Consider the following 14,221-nt stretch of genomic DNA (forward strand, 5'->3'; position numbering starts at 1 on the left):
ATACTGTCTCTGTCTCTCTCAAAATAAATAAATACACTTAAAAAAAAAACAATTGCTCATGAGTGTCAATAAGTCTCAGAGTATAGAATTGGCATGGTTCAGTTTTTATTCAAAAATATATATTGAGGTAGAGCACACTTTACACACTGTATGTTAGCCAATTTGACAATCATTTATATTAAAATATAAATATATATATACATTGAGTGTCTACTATGTGTCAGACACTATGCCAAGAGCCAAGGTTCAAGGCAAATGATATAAGCTCTCTGCCATTTGGGAGTTCACACTGTAGCAAGGGCTTACGGCCTAACAGAGGAACCAGACCAGACACACATGGGAGCAAGAGAAGTACTTGGTGGTAGCGATTACGGGAGGGTTCCAGGATCAAAGCATGGATTGGGATTAGGACCTTGAGATTTCAGGATGAGTTGGGAGATGGGAGCCAGGCAAACTTTTTAAAGGAATTGAGCTGAGACTAAATATGGAAAAGTTTATTTATTTACATCTCAAAGTCCCAAGTCAGTAACAGAAGCAGAATTACAACTCAGAAGAGTCCCAGCTTGCCTCTCCGCTGCTCTGCTTGGCAGCTGCTTCATTCAGTGCCACACAGCTGGGTAAGTGAGTCGCAGATGGAATAGTGGCAGCCAAAATCTTTTTAGAGACAAATGACACTGTGATTTTCCTTGACACCCATTGAAATTCCTCACTAATTTCCAAAAATATCTTATGTTTGCTTTAACACAACCAGTGGGGCTCAGACATTTCAGTGAAAACACATCAGAGAAACAAAGTAATCCCATCCGTCTGAGCATTCTGATCCCAAAGCAGCCAGACCAAGAACCACTTACTTACTGAAGACCATCCTGGGACCCCAGGCAGCTGAGGTCCTGGCCAAGGGACATAGAAAGGGCATTTTCTCTCTTGTTACTCACCTCCATTCTTGTTCTTCAGTTGCTTGTCCAACCAGCTGGTGCCAGGGCAGAGAAACAAAAGAGCAAAGACGGCAACTAGAAACAGGGCAAACAGCTGATAACTGCCATGCCTGAACAGAGATAAATCGTGGGCGCACACCAGAGTCTGACTTTGTTGTCACTAAAGCTTTATGTGGGAAGTTTGAGGGTAATGAGTATGAGATAAAGCAAGCAAAGAACTTTCCTTCACTAAATTTCTCTCTTTTTTCTCCCAAAGAACTCAAAGGGAGTAGGGAAAGAGTGGATGTGTTCTCAAATCAAAGGCAAAGTAGATTCCTGAAACTTCCAATTAGAGATAAAATCGGAAATTCTGGCACTCTCTCCCACTAATATTCCAGTGATCCTCTGGATAAATGTTTGATACTAAAGACCCAGAGTGGCAGCGGCCATCAAAGAGAAGGGCACTGAGCTGGAGTGTGTAGGACCCAGTGTGGGTTGATTTGATCTGACCCTGGGGTCTTTTTGCTTCTTCAAGTCTTCCTATTCTTTTTTCATCCCAGATGGACAAAAAAAGACTGTGTCTCTAGCCCCTATGGGCCTCCATCTTTAGTTGCGAGAGACTCCTTTGCCAGAGGGTGTAGAAGTTAGTGACATTGCCCATTCATCTCTGACACAGCTACATTCAGGTCATTATTCACCTGCCCAGAGTCCTACAGACAGCCTAACAGAGCTGGGCCAACACCTCCTTCCCTCAGCAGAACATTCTGTGCCACACCCGAAATGACAAGTTCTGTATCTCCCTTGGTGATGATGGCTCAGGTAGGGAGCTATGACTAGGTCACTAACCCACCCACGGCAAAGCAAAAGAGATGTGGCAAAGAACCGACATCTAGTGGGCATTCCACTGTGTGCCAGGCACAGGGGTAAGTGCTACTTCACATGTGTTCTCTCATTTCAACCTCACAACATCCCTGCATGGTAACTACAATGACCCTATGTGCAGAAGAGGAAATCAAGACTTAGGGATGACACTTGCCCAGCTACTGCTAAATTGCAAAGGAAGATTCAAAACCCAGAGCCATTAGATCTGCACAGCCAGTGCCCCTTTTGCACATAGATGATGCGGGTAGCGATACCACCTAGAAACCCAGGGGTGATATCAGGATGTTCGCTTCTACAATTACAAACAAGGTCTAGCCAGGTGGGAGATATCCTGCTGTTGCAGAGGGCCTGCCTCTCCCTACACCTACGACAATATGTAGAAGACCTGCTTCCCCAGGTTTTGGCCTGGGTTGCTGACAAATCCTTTCCCAATCCCATCCTTCACTAGATGAGCAGCCCAGAATGCTCCTTGAGAGTCAGGAAACTCCAGACAGAAATCCTACTTAGACTGCTGAATCTCTGCTAAGCTCCTAATATTGACAAGCTCTGTGCTGGGCACTGAGAAAGTGAATATAAATAAGATACAGTCACTGTTCTAATGAATCTTAAAGCCCAGTGCAGAAAACAAATTATCGGATAATTGTAATAGAGGTGATAAGCGCCATGACCCAACAAGCTCGGGGAACCCAGGGTATGCTTCTCTCGAGTTGGGGTGGGGGAAGGAGGAGGAAGTTCTGGTTTTTCCAGGAAGGAGAAGCTAGTGCAAAAACTGGTACTATAAAGACTATGATACATCTTTGAATCTGCAAGTATTTTTGTGCAGCTGAAATACTGAGTGCAAGTGGCCAAAAGTGAAACTGGAGGAAAAAAGCAGATCAGGAGATAATTATGGCCGTAACATAGGATTTTCATACTTCCCTAAAGGCCAAGGGAAACTACTGAAGGAGCTTCAGCAGAGGTGTGACCTGATCCCCCCTGGTCTGAAGAAAAATCTGTATGATGGCTGCTTGGAGAACGGATGAAAATGGGGAGAGTCTGGAAGCAGGAAGAAGACGTCTTGGAACAGTATAGCAACAGCCTGCAACATGTGAAGAAGGCTCGGATGGAAGCAGGGGCGGCAGAGGCCAAAGGAAAAGGGACCGGCAAAGGAATGACAAGGAGGGAGAATAACCATGCCCTGCAGAATGCCCTCTCCCCTGGGAATGCCCTCCAGAGGCAGAGGCTGACAACACCCTACTCAACTCTCGCAGCTTTGTTCAGGGTGGAATCTTCTTCGTGTCCCAGGCAGAGACAGTTCCTTCCTCCCCGCTCCTGGAGCACTTTGTGCCAACCTCTTCCATAGCACTTAACACTCCTTCGTAATTGCTCTATGTCTGCTTCCCCCCAAAGACTGAGTGTTTTGAAGACAGAAGCCATGTCCTGTTCACCTCCTCTTCTCCCAAATGGTATCTGGCCTGCAACAGGTAATTCACCCGAGTTTGTTGGATAAACAGCCCAACCTGTGACCTTGTAGGGCTGTCACACCTCTCTGTGAGGAAGTGACTAACACCCAGACATCTTTATAACTGACAAAGCTTCTCCCAGGCAGGCAGTGGCTGATCAGGGATAGCCAGGAAGCACCAGCATACTGAAGAGCCTCCCCCATGAAGCCATGCTGTGGACCTGTACCCTCTTCTACCTCACCCTCTTCTGTGCAGGTAAGGACAAGCCACTGGGCCTTTCACTCTTAGGGAAATGTGCTGCAGGAATGATTTGCGGGGCGGGGGGCAGGGGGTAGGGGGGGCGGTCTTCAGGGAGGGCCATTGCTGAGCTTGGCTCCATCCCGTTGGAACAGAGGGAGATCTCCATAGCCTCTCCACCTGGGCTTTCCCTTTCAGGGGTCTCATTGGATATCGTTTTGAAACCAGACACCGAAACCCTGACTGTTCTAGTTGGGGAGCCTGCCACCTTCCGATGCAGCATAACGGGAGGAGACTGGAAAAATTATCAAGTGAGCTGGTATAAGAAAAATGAAGATAACTCCTTGACTTTAGTATACAGACTAAGCAACAGTTCTAATGCCAATATAAGCAGTAATTTCAAAGGAAATATCGATGCTTTAAAGGGCCAATGTATACTTGACATTCAAAGAGCAACAATAAAAGACACTGGGACCTACTACTGTGCGTCCGATATCCACGGTGCTATAGCCCTGCAAGCTGGTCTCCTCAGAACCCTTGAGTCAAACCAAGGGGGGCAGGTCCAATGAGAAGACCACCTGTAGCTAAAATGTGCACCACACTGAGGTGAGACCACCTGATAATCTCAACAGTAACATCTGATAAGAGAGACAAGAGCTAAGTTGGGGCAAGGGCCTTATCTTTGTGGTTGGTTGAGAGGGGGCTTAGTTATCAGTCAAAGAGGGCAGAAAATCTCATTAGGGTTTATGCAAAGCGACCAAGGGGGCCCTACACCTGACTCTCAGGGACTTCTGAGAAAAGGTTGAAAAAAAAACAATCTTCAATGCTGAGAAGGTTTTCTTATTGTGGGGGCAGGCTGAGATGAACAGAATTTCTACTATCATGAGTGTCGTAGCTCATTCCAGAGTCTTTATTGTGAAAGCATTCGTGTGCATAAACTAGATAAAGCAAGGATGGTTTTCCATTACCATCCTAATCAAAATTTCCAAAGCTATTAGAGATAGCTTTAACTCTTACTCTGTGAAGAAGGATGAATAGAGTCATTTTCTGAAATGCTCCCTAACTATTTCAGATATTGAATGTTTTATATCATCCCTTAGTCACGGAGGAGTTCAGGGGCGGGGGGGGGGGCATGGGGATGGGTAGGGAGGGATAACACAATGTTAGTTGCTGAGCGAGATCTTGGAGACTAATATTTGTGGCAGTGTGGGATCTGTGAGTTGGTCATGGATCGAGTGAATCAAAAAAAAAAAAAAAATCCCAAGTCCCAAGTTGAAATGGATAAGCCAAAAGTGTCAGAGACTACAGGAAGCCAAGTCCTGGAGGAACCCACTGAGTAGACCAACAGGCAGGAGGACTTACAGATACAAACATTTAATAATCGTTTAGGGAGTGCTTTCACCCTGTTGGCTCTAGTAGCCAACTGTTTGTTTTTCTGTTCAACTGACTAGTATGGAATTCTCTCTCAACATTAAATTACAACCCAGGCATTATGATGCAAAGTAGACATTGAGTTTGTGAGAACAACAGCTCTCCTGATACCTTCTATTCAATATTCCTTCCAATGCACTATCATCTTCCTCACATATTTATTTATAGGGCGATTATTGTACTTATGATATTAGGATAGGTCATGGGAATAGAAATAGCTGTAAGTCAAGTTCTAGCCTAAGTTCTAGTCTCCTTAATGTGTCTACAATTTATTTTAAAGACAGCATTAGAATTACAATTAAAGATTACAGACGAATACAAAAATACAAGAAAGCACATACTATCTAACAATGAGTGCACTGGCTTCATATGCAGTGCTCTAGGAGCTCATGAAAGGACAATCACTATGAGCAAAGTTTCTTGGAATAGCTGAGGCTTGAAAGAGGCGGGACTTGGGTAAGTGGAAAGGAAGAGGAGGGATATTTCAAGGTGGGTGTACTAGTTATTTATTGTTACATAACAATTACCACAAAATTTAGAGGCTCAAACATTTATTATCTCATAGTTCCTGTAAGTCAAGAATCCAGGTGTGGCTTTACAGGGTCCTTTGGCTCAGGGTCTCTCATCAGTCAAGGGATCAGCTGAGGCAACAGTTATTAAGCATTGACTGAAAAAGGATCCACTTCCAAACTCACTCAAGTGGATGTATGTGATCCTTATGTGAGCATTTCTGTACAGATCCTCATAACATAGCAGCTTCCTTCCCTAGAGCAAGGACTTAGAAAGAAGGCTTCCAAGATTGAAGGCATCATCTTTTTGTAACCTAATCTTAGTAGTGACATCTCATTGCTCCTACCATTTTCTATTCTGTAGAAGTGAGTCAATAAGTGCAGCTCACACTCAAGGGGAGGAGGTGATTACACAAGAATATGAACACCAGGGATTAGAGATCATTGGGAGCCGTCTTAGAAGCTGCCTACCACAGGAGATTAACACAGTAGAACAGAGAAAGAGAGGGCTTCAAAAATCTGGTTGAGACCAACTTGTTTAGAGACCTCTGACCTACAAGGCTAAAGAGATTTGATTTGATTTTATAAGCCAGTATTTCTCAAACTTCACTGTGCATGCGAAGCACCTGGAGAGATTGTTCCTATTTATACTTTTGAGTCCCAGCTACAAAGATTATGTGTCAGTCTATCTGGGGGCAGGCCTGGGAACATGCATTTATAATAAGTGCCCAGGTGACTCTGATGCAAGTGGTTCAAGGACATGCTTTGAGAAATTCTGCTGTAAGCAACAAAACTATTAGTTTAGTACAGGGAAGATGTGGCCAGGTTATCCTGCCCTCACTACAGAGAAATGGACATCAGATGTGGTCAAGGCATCTCTTGAACAATGGGTCTCAATTCCAACTGCATATTTTAATCACCTGGGGGAAGTTCTTTAAAAATACAAAGGTCTGGAACACATCTCCAGAGATTTTGATTGAAGTGGTGTGGGCATGGAACTCTGGTTTCCCAGGTAACTCAACCTCCATGCCTTGCCTTCTCCCCCCTCTCCAGTCTAAGACCTTGCTATTTCAAGTGTGGTCTCTGGCTAGACAGCATCAGCATCACTTGGAATGTTGCCAGAATGAAGAATCTCATGCACTGCCCTTGAACTAGTGAATCAAAATCTGCATCTTAACAAAATTCCCTGGGTAAGTTATATGCATATTAAAGTTCGAGAAGCACAAGTCCAGGGAAGCCATCACCACTGAAAAATTTCACAGAGGTGGAGAAATATAAATCTGGTTTTCCCCAATGCCACCCAAAAAATCCGTATTTGTAAAAAGCTCCTGAGGGAGGCTGATGTGCAGCCAGGTGTGGGACTCACGACAAGCAATCAGTCATCCCCAAACCAGGTTACAGATTATTTGTGTTACCAATATAATAAATATGCTCTTTGAGTCATTGAGGTGCTACCGTGTCCTTGTATGTTCCTTGGAAGAAGGCTTTATATAAATTCCAGGTATGATCATTTCTCATTCATCCACAAGCAGATTAGGAAATGAATTAATATTTATTGAGTCAATGTACTTTTTACCACACCATGTGACCTTCATAGATTATCCACTGTAACCCAGAACCTTGTGCCACATAACTTCAATTCAAGATCAAGCCAGAAAAAAAGAACATGAATCATTAGTGTCTGATTAAGTCTGACTGGGAAGAAAAGGGATAAGAGTAAGAGCGTGTGTATCTAATTGTCCATTCCTCCTTCAGGACAGATGAGAATGTGAAGTTCTGATTCAGGTTGGGGTGAGGCAACTCAGAACCTAAAATGGGCATTGGGTGAGCATAAAAAACAGAGCCTGGAGCCAAGGAAGAAGAAAGCAAGCAGAGTGCCCAACAATGATCTGAGAGAGGCTGGGCACAAAACAGGGAAAAAGGAAACCACATGAATTAAAATTAGAGACCTAGAGAAATTCCCTGAGCTTACCAAAAGGTAATTGAGAAAACCTTTTATATAGGGGCACCTGGGTGGCTCAGTTGGTTAAGTGTCCTACTTCAGCTCAGGTCATGATCTCAGGGTTCATGAGTTCCAGCCCCGCATTGGGATCTGTGTTGACAATGCAGAGCCTGCTTCGGATTCTCTCTTCTCTCTCTGTCCCTTCCCCACTTGTGCTTGCTTTCTCTCTCTCTCTCTCTCTCTCTCTCTCTCTCTCTCAAAATAAATAAATAAACTTAAAAAAAAAAAAAGAAAATCTTTTATATATTACCTGGAGAGAGGGCCACCAAAGGCCCTAGCATACTATAAACATGAACCAAGTGTTTCTGCAAAACTTCCAAAGCCAAATGAGTGACAAGAATGTCAATTGATATTTCTATATTGTCCATGTTCTTCCCTACTGCACTGGTAAAGGCAATTGAGAGTTGACTAAAGTCATACTATTGTTGTCCCCATTATCCTGCTTTCTGTGACTCTTATCTATCATAAAAAATGCTCACTTGAAAGAGTTCAGAGCAATGAAGAGATATCTCAGAGTGTGTCTGCCCAGGCTCTAAAAGATCTTTGAGTTCAACTGTCAGGGCACAGTAATAGGCATGCCACTTTCACCAAGCTCCCAAACAAAGGAGTCCTTAGGCATCCTCTATCCCTAGAAATGGAAGATGTAATTGCTCACAGGTAGCAAAAAGGCAGTAGCTTGTGTCCATCCGGTAGCACAGTGCTATCAATTGGCTGAACTTACAAACAGGCCATCTAACATCATGGAACCATGGTATGGAGTAACTGGCAAGAGAAAACAAGGGAATTTCCTCTGTGTCAGAGGAGGCCACAGCCAGCCAAGGAAGAGAATGTGATTCCTACATTATATATTTTATTTTCTGAAGGGGTCACAACCTGGAAGAAATTACTCACTACAGCATCCTGCAAGTGCCCAGGGAACATCCAGGTAGGGTCCAAGTAAGGAAATGGACTAAGGTAATCCAGGTTGTGACCTTCATTCTGAACAATTAGGGCTTTAACCAGAAAATTAGAATCGTTGAATTTGAAAGCCAAAAGGGATCTTAGAGGCCAAGCAAGAATCCTTCCATTAAATGTATATGTACATTAAATATCAATTGAATAAATGATCATCCAAACTCAATTAAAATATTTTCAGTGACAGTTCTTATTTTAAAAAATCACTTTTTTGGGCACCTGGGTGGCTCAGTCAGTGGAGTGTCCGACTCTTGATCTCAGGTCTTGATCTCAGGGTGATGAGTTCAAGTCCCATGTTGGGCATGGAGCCTACTTTAAAAAAAAAATCACTTCTTATACCAAATTGAGGTCTGCTTCCCTATAACTTTTTTAAAAATATAATTAACATACAATGTTATCTTAGTTTATGGTGTACAACATATTGATTTGACAACTCTATACATTATTCAGTGCTTGCCATGGTAAGTGTAGTCATCATCACAGAAGGGGGCTGAGTGGACAGATGGGAGAAATAGATAAAGGACATTAAAGGATACAAACTTCCAATTATAAAATAATTAAGTCACAGAGATCCTTCCTTATAACTTTATATGTTGGTATTTTTTGTGCATTCTGAAACAACATAGACTAAGTTCTACCTTTATATTTTCAAATATTTGAAGACAGCTATCATATCCAACCTCTCAAGCCCTCATTTCTCTACACCCAATACTCAGCCATTCCTCATGACTGTCTCATAAGTTTTAAGGTCCTCAAGAGGAGATTCCAAGTTTAGTATATTTTTCTGTTCCACACAATTCTCAATATTGTAACTCTCATGTGGTGGGTAGTCAGTAAATATGAGTGAATGTATGATGTGCCCAGTGACTGTTCAATATGTTCACTTAAAAGTCTCAAACTCACTTTAACTCAACTCCAAGACCAAAATCAAGATCTTCCTTCTAAATATGGTCCTTTCCTGAGGTTGCCTATCTCAGTGAATAACACTGCCATCTCCAGTCCAGACACGTCTCTCCATCCTTTACTACCAACTCCTTGTCCAAACTTCCATTTTCTCCTTTGAATTATTTCATCAGTCTGAATGAGCTAGCTGGTCTCTCGGACCTTCCAATATGTCCTCCCCTCAGCAGCCAGAGTAATTTCTTCAACATACAAATGTGATTATGTTATACCTCTGATTAAAAATCCTTCAATGACAGGGGCATCTAGGTGGCTCAGTCAGTTGAGCGTCTGACTTTGGCTCAGGTCATGATCTCATCGTTCATGAATTCGAGCCCCACATTGGGCTCGCTGCTGTCAGTGCGGAGCCTGCTTCAGATCCCCTGTACCTCCTTCTCTCTGCCACTCCCCCACTCGAGTTCTCTCTCTCTCAAATTTTTTAAAAATTCTTCAATGACTTCCCATTGCTTACAGGTAAAAGACCAATCAAAATCCCCAAGCTGGCCTCTACAACCCTGCACAGTCTGACCCCTTCTCACCTACACTTCCAATACTTCCTACCCTCACTCTTCATTTTCCCTGCTCCTGTCAAACAGATGACCTTTCAGCTGATGAAATGCACAGGTACCTCCCACCTTTGCACATTATATTACTCCATCCTTGGGGAACATTTCTCCTATCTCTTCATCACCTGTTTTACTCCTATTCATCTTTTGAATCAAAATTTGCACATCAATTCCTCAGAGATGTCTTGAAATCTCCCAACAAGTTCAGATGTGGGTGGTGGGGGGGGGGGGTTAAAATATGCTTTCATATATCAGTTTGTAATATTATTTCATTAATTTGATTAATGTCTATTTTTCTAGCTTGTAAGCTCTGAAAGATCAAGGACTATATCTACTTTTGCTTATCGTTGAATCTGACAAATTGCATAAATGTGTTTGTATGAATAAATGACTCTGAGATCTTAAGATTTTCCAGAGTTTGGTGCTCATCGCTAAGTTCCCAAGTCTCACCATATTTTCACTTTTCAGTGGTCTTGGAGACCCCAGAATTACTCTGAGCTAGAGTCCAGAGGTTCTCAGAGACCAAGGATTTCCATGCATTTGGGGGCACACAGAAAAGTGAGAGGTCAGAGGATCCTGCATATTTTTGAGCCAGTTACCAAGAAGAGATTTGGGACAGGTAAGCAAAACCCACCCAGAAAGAGTGGCCAGCTAGGAGGAAATTAGAGGAGCCGATATGATTATTATTTTCTCAGTGACTCTTGGCTTGGCTTATGATAAGCCCTTCTGGTGTTTTGGATTTTGTATGGATATTTTCAGTAGCTATATTATTAAAACATACAAGTCTATAATTATGGGCATGCATATCCTCATCCCTCAAATATGTACTGAGCACGCACAATGTTCCTGGTTCTACGCCACATGCTGAGTTACAAAAACCACCAAGGCTCAATTCCTGTCCTCAAGGTGCTCTTTACAGTGGGAGAAACAGACATGAAAATAGAGACTTATTTACAGAGGAAGGAGCAAACATCTGTGAGAAGGTAAAGAAGAAAGTGATGGCCTAAAGCTGGGAAAGTCTTCTCAGAGGAGGTGATATGAGCTCATCACAGAAAAAAAACACTTGCTTCCCTGAGGTAGCATATGCTTGGAGATTTTTTAAGATGACCCAGGAAGAAAAATGAGCATTCTCAACAGTTACACACACACACACACACACACACACAGAGAGAGAGAGAGAGAGAGAGAGAGAGAGAGAGCCCCTCATCTATCATCTTCTCAATTTAAGTACAGAAATAAACAAACTGAAAGCTGATGGGAAAATATTGAACCTGGACCAGACGTAAGTGTGAGGAAGCTAATGTCACAGGGGGTCCTAAACCATAGATGTCCCAAATTCCCTGCCTACTAAAGCTGAGAGATTTCCAAAATGCTGCTATTGTACACACCAAAAAACAGATCAGCTAAAGGGTAACAGTATGGATAAAAAAATTTTTTAAATAAAAAAAAAAAAAATAAGAAGAAGTAAAGAGGAAGGGACAGGGAAGAGGAACATTGTTTCCTTGGATAATGATCACTCCCTTTACCTTTTTGTTCTTATTCAAGAGCCCTCCTAAACCCGGGATGTCCCAGAATTTGGTGCTACTGGGCAGCTGGCCTCCTCCTCGTCCCACTGATGACAACTGTGAGGAAATCTGGGAGACTATTAAAAAAATAATATTCTCTACAAGGAGGCAAATAATACCAGTAGGACTGGCCATGAATGTCCACTTCTGTGTGTTCATGGATTTCATTCGGTTTGAAATACTGAGATTTCTTCTCACATATGCCAGCACATTAGAGCCTACACTAAATCTATAAATCTTTATCTAGGTTGATTGAGTTTTTCAATTCATGGAGTTGTTTTTAGGCAGAACAAGAATTCAACTTTTCTCCTGTAAAATATAAAAAATTCAGCTATAAATGGAGCTATTCTGTTTTCTGCTTCTCCTCTGGAGTTGTCTCTCTTCTGGAAGATCTGGAAAAGAAATAGCTGTCACATTCATAACAGCCTTACATACTTTGCTCTCTGTATTAGTCAACTCTGCTGTGGTAACAAATAGCACCAATATCTCAGTAGCTTACACAACGATCATTTACTTTTTGTTCTTGCTTTTACTGCAGATTGGTGGCTATGAGGTGGCGACTAAGCTCTGCTCCCTGTGTCCTCCCATTCCAGAATCCAGAGTAAAAGATAATTCACTATTTGGGACACACTGTTTTCATGACAGAGGAAAAAGAGCAAGAGAGCTGCTGACAGAAACTCCAGATGCTCCTTAAAGCTTCTGCTCAGTCATGGCACACACCATGTCCACTCACATTCATTACCCAAAGCCCTTCCATGGTCAAGCCCAGAATCAAGTGGGCAGGGACTCACCCTCCATCCCCCACAGAAGCTACTGAAAGACACACAGCAACAGGCAGGAATTGATAATCTTCTCATATAGAAGGGGGAATCAATTATTTCAGAACAATAATACAACTTACCATTCCTTTAGACTCCACCCAGGTAACTTATATCCAGTATAGGGATTTTCTCCCCATGTCAACTAAAAAGAAATGTGATATGATTTTTTTTTTTGCCCTCTTAGAATTGTTATTAAGCCCTGTGCAACATTTGCCAAATCATTCTTCAGAATATTACTGTCCCCTGAGATGTTAACAGTTGTTAAGCAACTAAAAAGGATTCCCTGGTCAAGTAAGTTTGGAAAATGTTCTACGTTAATAGCCCTCTCGTAATATTCACAATTCTGTATTATCAGATTAAATGCTCTCGACGAAGCCTGCTGTAGAGATAGCTACTTAACCCAAGATTGTGATCATAGATTTCTTTCCAGAATGGCAGAATCATTAATATCTCATGAGATTCCAGTGACTAACATTGCCCTAAAGGATTACAGGAGAACCACCCGGATGGATTCTTGTTGCTTCTTCATTTCTGTGCATCCAGACTGAAGGACACTGAATGATGTTAAGAGGAGGTATGCATGAAGTCAACACATCTGTACAGGACTCCTAAAGAAGGCTTGTGTTTTTGGCTAAGATCAAACTCTGTGTGAGAAACCTGAAAATGCTAATTTGGATACTACTCTTTGCCTGCTGAATTAAGTATAAACACATTAGACTGGCTTTTATGTCTTCCTTCCTTTATGCAACAAATATATTTTGAGTACCCCTCTGTCCCAAGTACAATGCCAGACATTGAGTGCACAGTGTGAACAAAATAAACATGGGCCCTGTCCTCATGGATTTGCCAGTTTAAGAGGAAACAAACATAAAACACACATGAGAATAGTTGATGATCATACAACCTCTCAGCAGTGTACCACCTATTCCTTCTTGCAATGCCTTCCACACTTAGTTTCTGAAATGCCACACTTTGCTGATTTTCCTCTAGGGTCACTGGCCTCTCCTTCCCAGTCTCCTTAGCTGACTCTTCCTCCCCTGACTAGCTTCTAAACATAGGGCACCCAGGGCCCTTGCTTGGGTCCTTCTTCCCTTCTGTATCTCTCCCCCAGTGATCTCATTCATGCCTATGGTATTAAATTCCACATTTATGATTCCCAAATTTATGTCTCTGATATGAACCTCCCCTCTGAGGACATAATCTCCCCCAGCTGAACCACCTTGGCACTTACCTGTCTGGAGTCATTTCATTGTTTTCTCTCTTTTCCAAGATTGTTTGGATATTTCCTTCATGCTCCTCCTAATTTATATACTCCTCGAGGACAGGGATCCATGGTCTGTTTCATCTTCAGTTTCCACAGTGTGTTGCATAGTAAGTGTTTAATATCTGATTATTGAATTTAATGTTTGAACTGAATTTCTGCTTTAGGGATCACTGAGACACAGTTGTAATGAAAGGGAATATTTTATTTCAAGAAATAATGCCTCACCCTTCTGTATTTCCAAATGAACAACCTCAGATGAGAGAACATAGCTACATACATTGGCATGAGGTGAATACTTAAATTCAAAAATGCTAAATCGAGCCAGTATCATCCCTTGTGGTCACAGAAATTGCCGCGAAGGCTTTATAAATTGCTTGCACTCCCGCACCCCATCTGGCATTGCTGGTATCTTACAGCCATGGATGACTAACTCTTCTCAATAGTCCCCCACTTGAATCTACTCCCTACTTTAACATGAAATGGTAAGAGAAAACAGCGAGGGCTAGCCTGAAACCCTCCCACCCAACCAGAGCAGAGATTCCACCGTGTAACGCTGACTCCTCAATTTAGGAGTCAGACCCAAAGAGGAGGTCAAAGAGGAGGACCCCCTTCATTGCAGAAAGGTGTTTCACCAGCAGCGCTAATGAGAACATGTGGCACCTGCACCTCTGGGGCTTCATCTGAATGTTGATCCA

The 14,221-nt window shown here is 42.5% G+C and overlaps 1 long non-coding RNA gene and 2 gene segments (V, D, J or C); all 3 read left to right on the forward strand.

The window, feature by feature from the left end:
• LOC101082918 overlaps positions 1-14,221 on the forward strand; it is a 425,870-nt gene that overhangs the window by 260,646 nt on the left and 151,003 nt on the right.
• LOC102901181 overlaps positions 3,375-14,221 on the forward strand; it is a 75,108-nt gene continuing 64,261 nt past the window's right edge. The window contains 2 exon segments of the C gene segment in view: positions 3,375-3,493; positions 3,674-3,971. Coding sequence covers positions 3,448-3,493; positions 3,674-3,971 — 344 coding nt within the window.
• Positions 6,278-12,984, forward strand: LOC111560855. Its single transcript, XR_006599390.1, has 3 exons — positions 6,278-6,605; positions 10,345-10,495; positions 11,980-12,984. It is a non-coding gene; the product is annotated as an uncharacterized LOC111560855 (long non-coding RNA).

The sequence above is a fragment of the Felis catus genome, chromosome B3 (genome assembly GCF_018350175.1).
Source record: "Felis catus isolate Fca126 chromosome B3, F.catus_Fca126_mat1.0, whole genome shotgun sequence".
Classification (NCBI taxonomy): Eukaryota; Metazoa; Chordata; class Mammalia; order Carnivora; family Felidae; genus Felis; species Felis catus.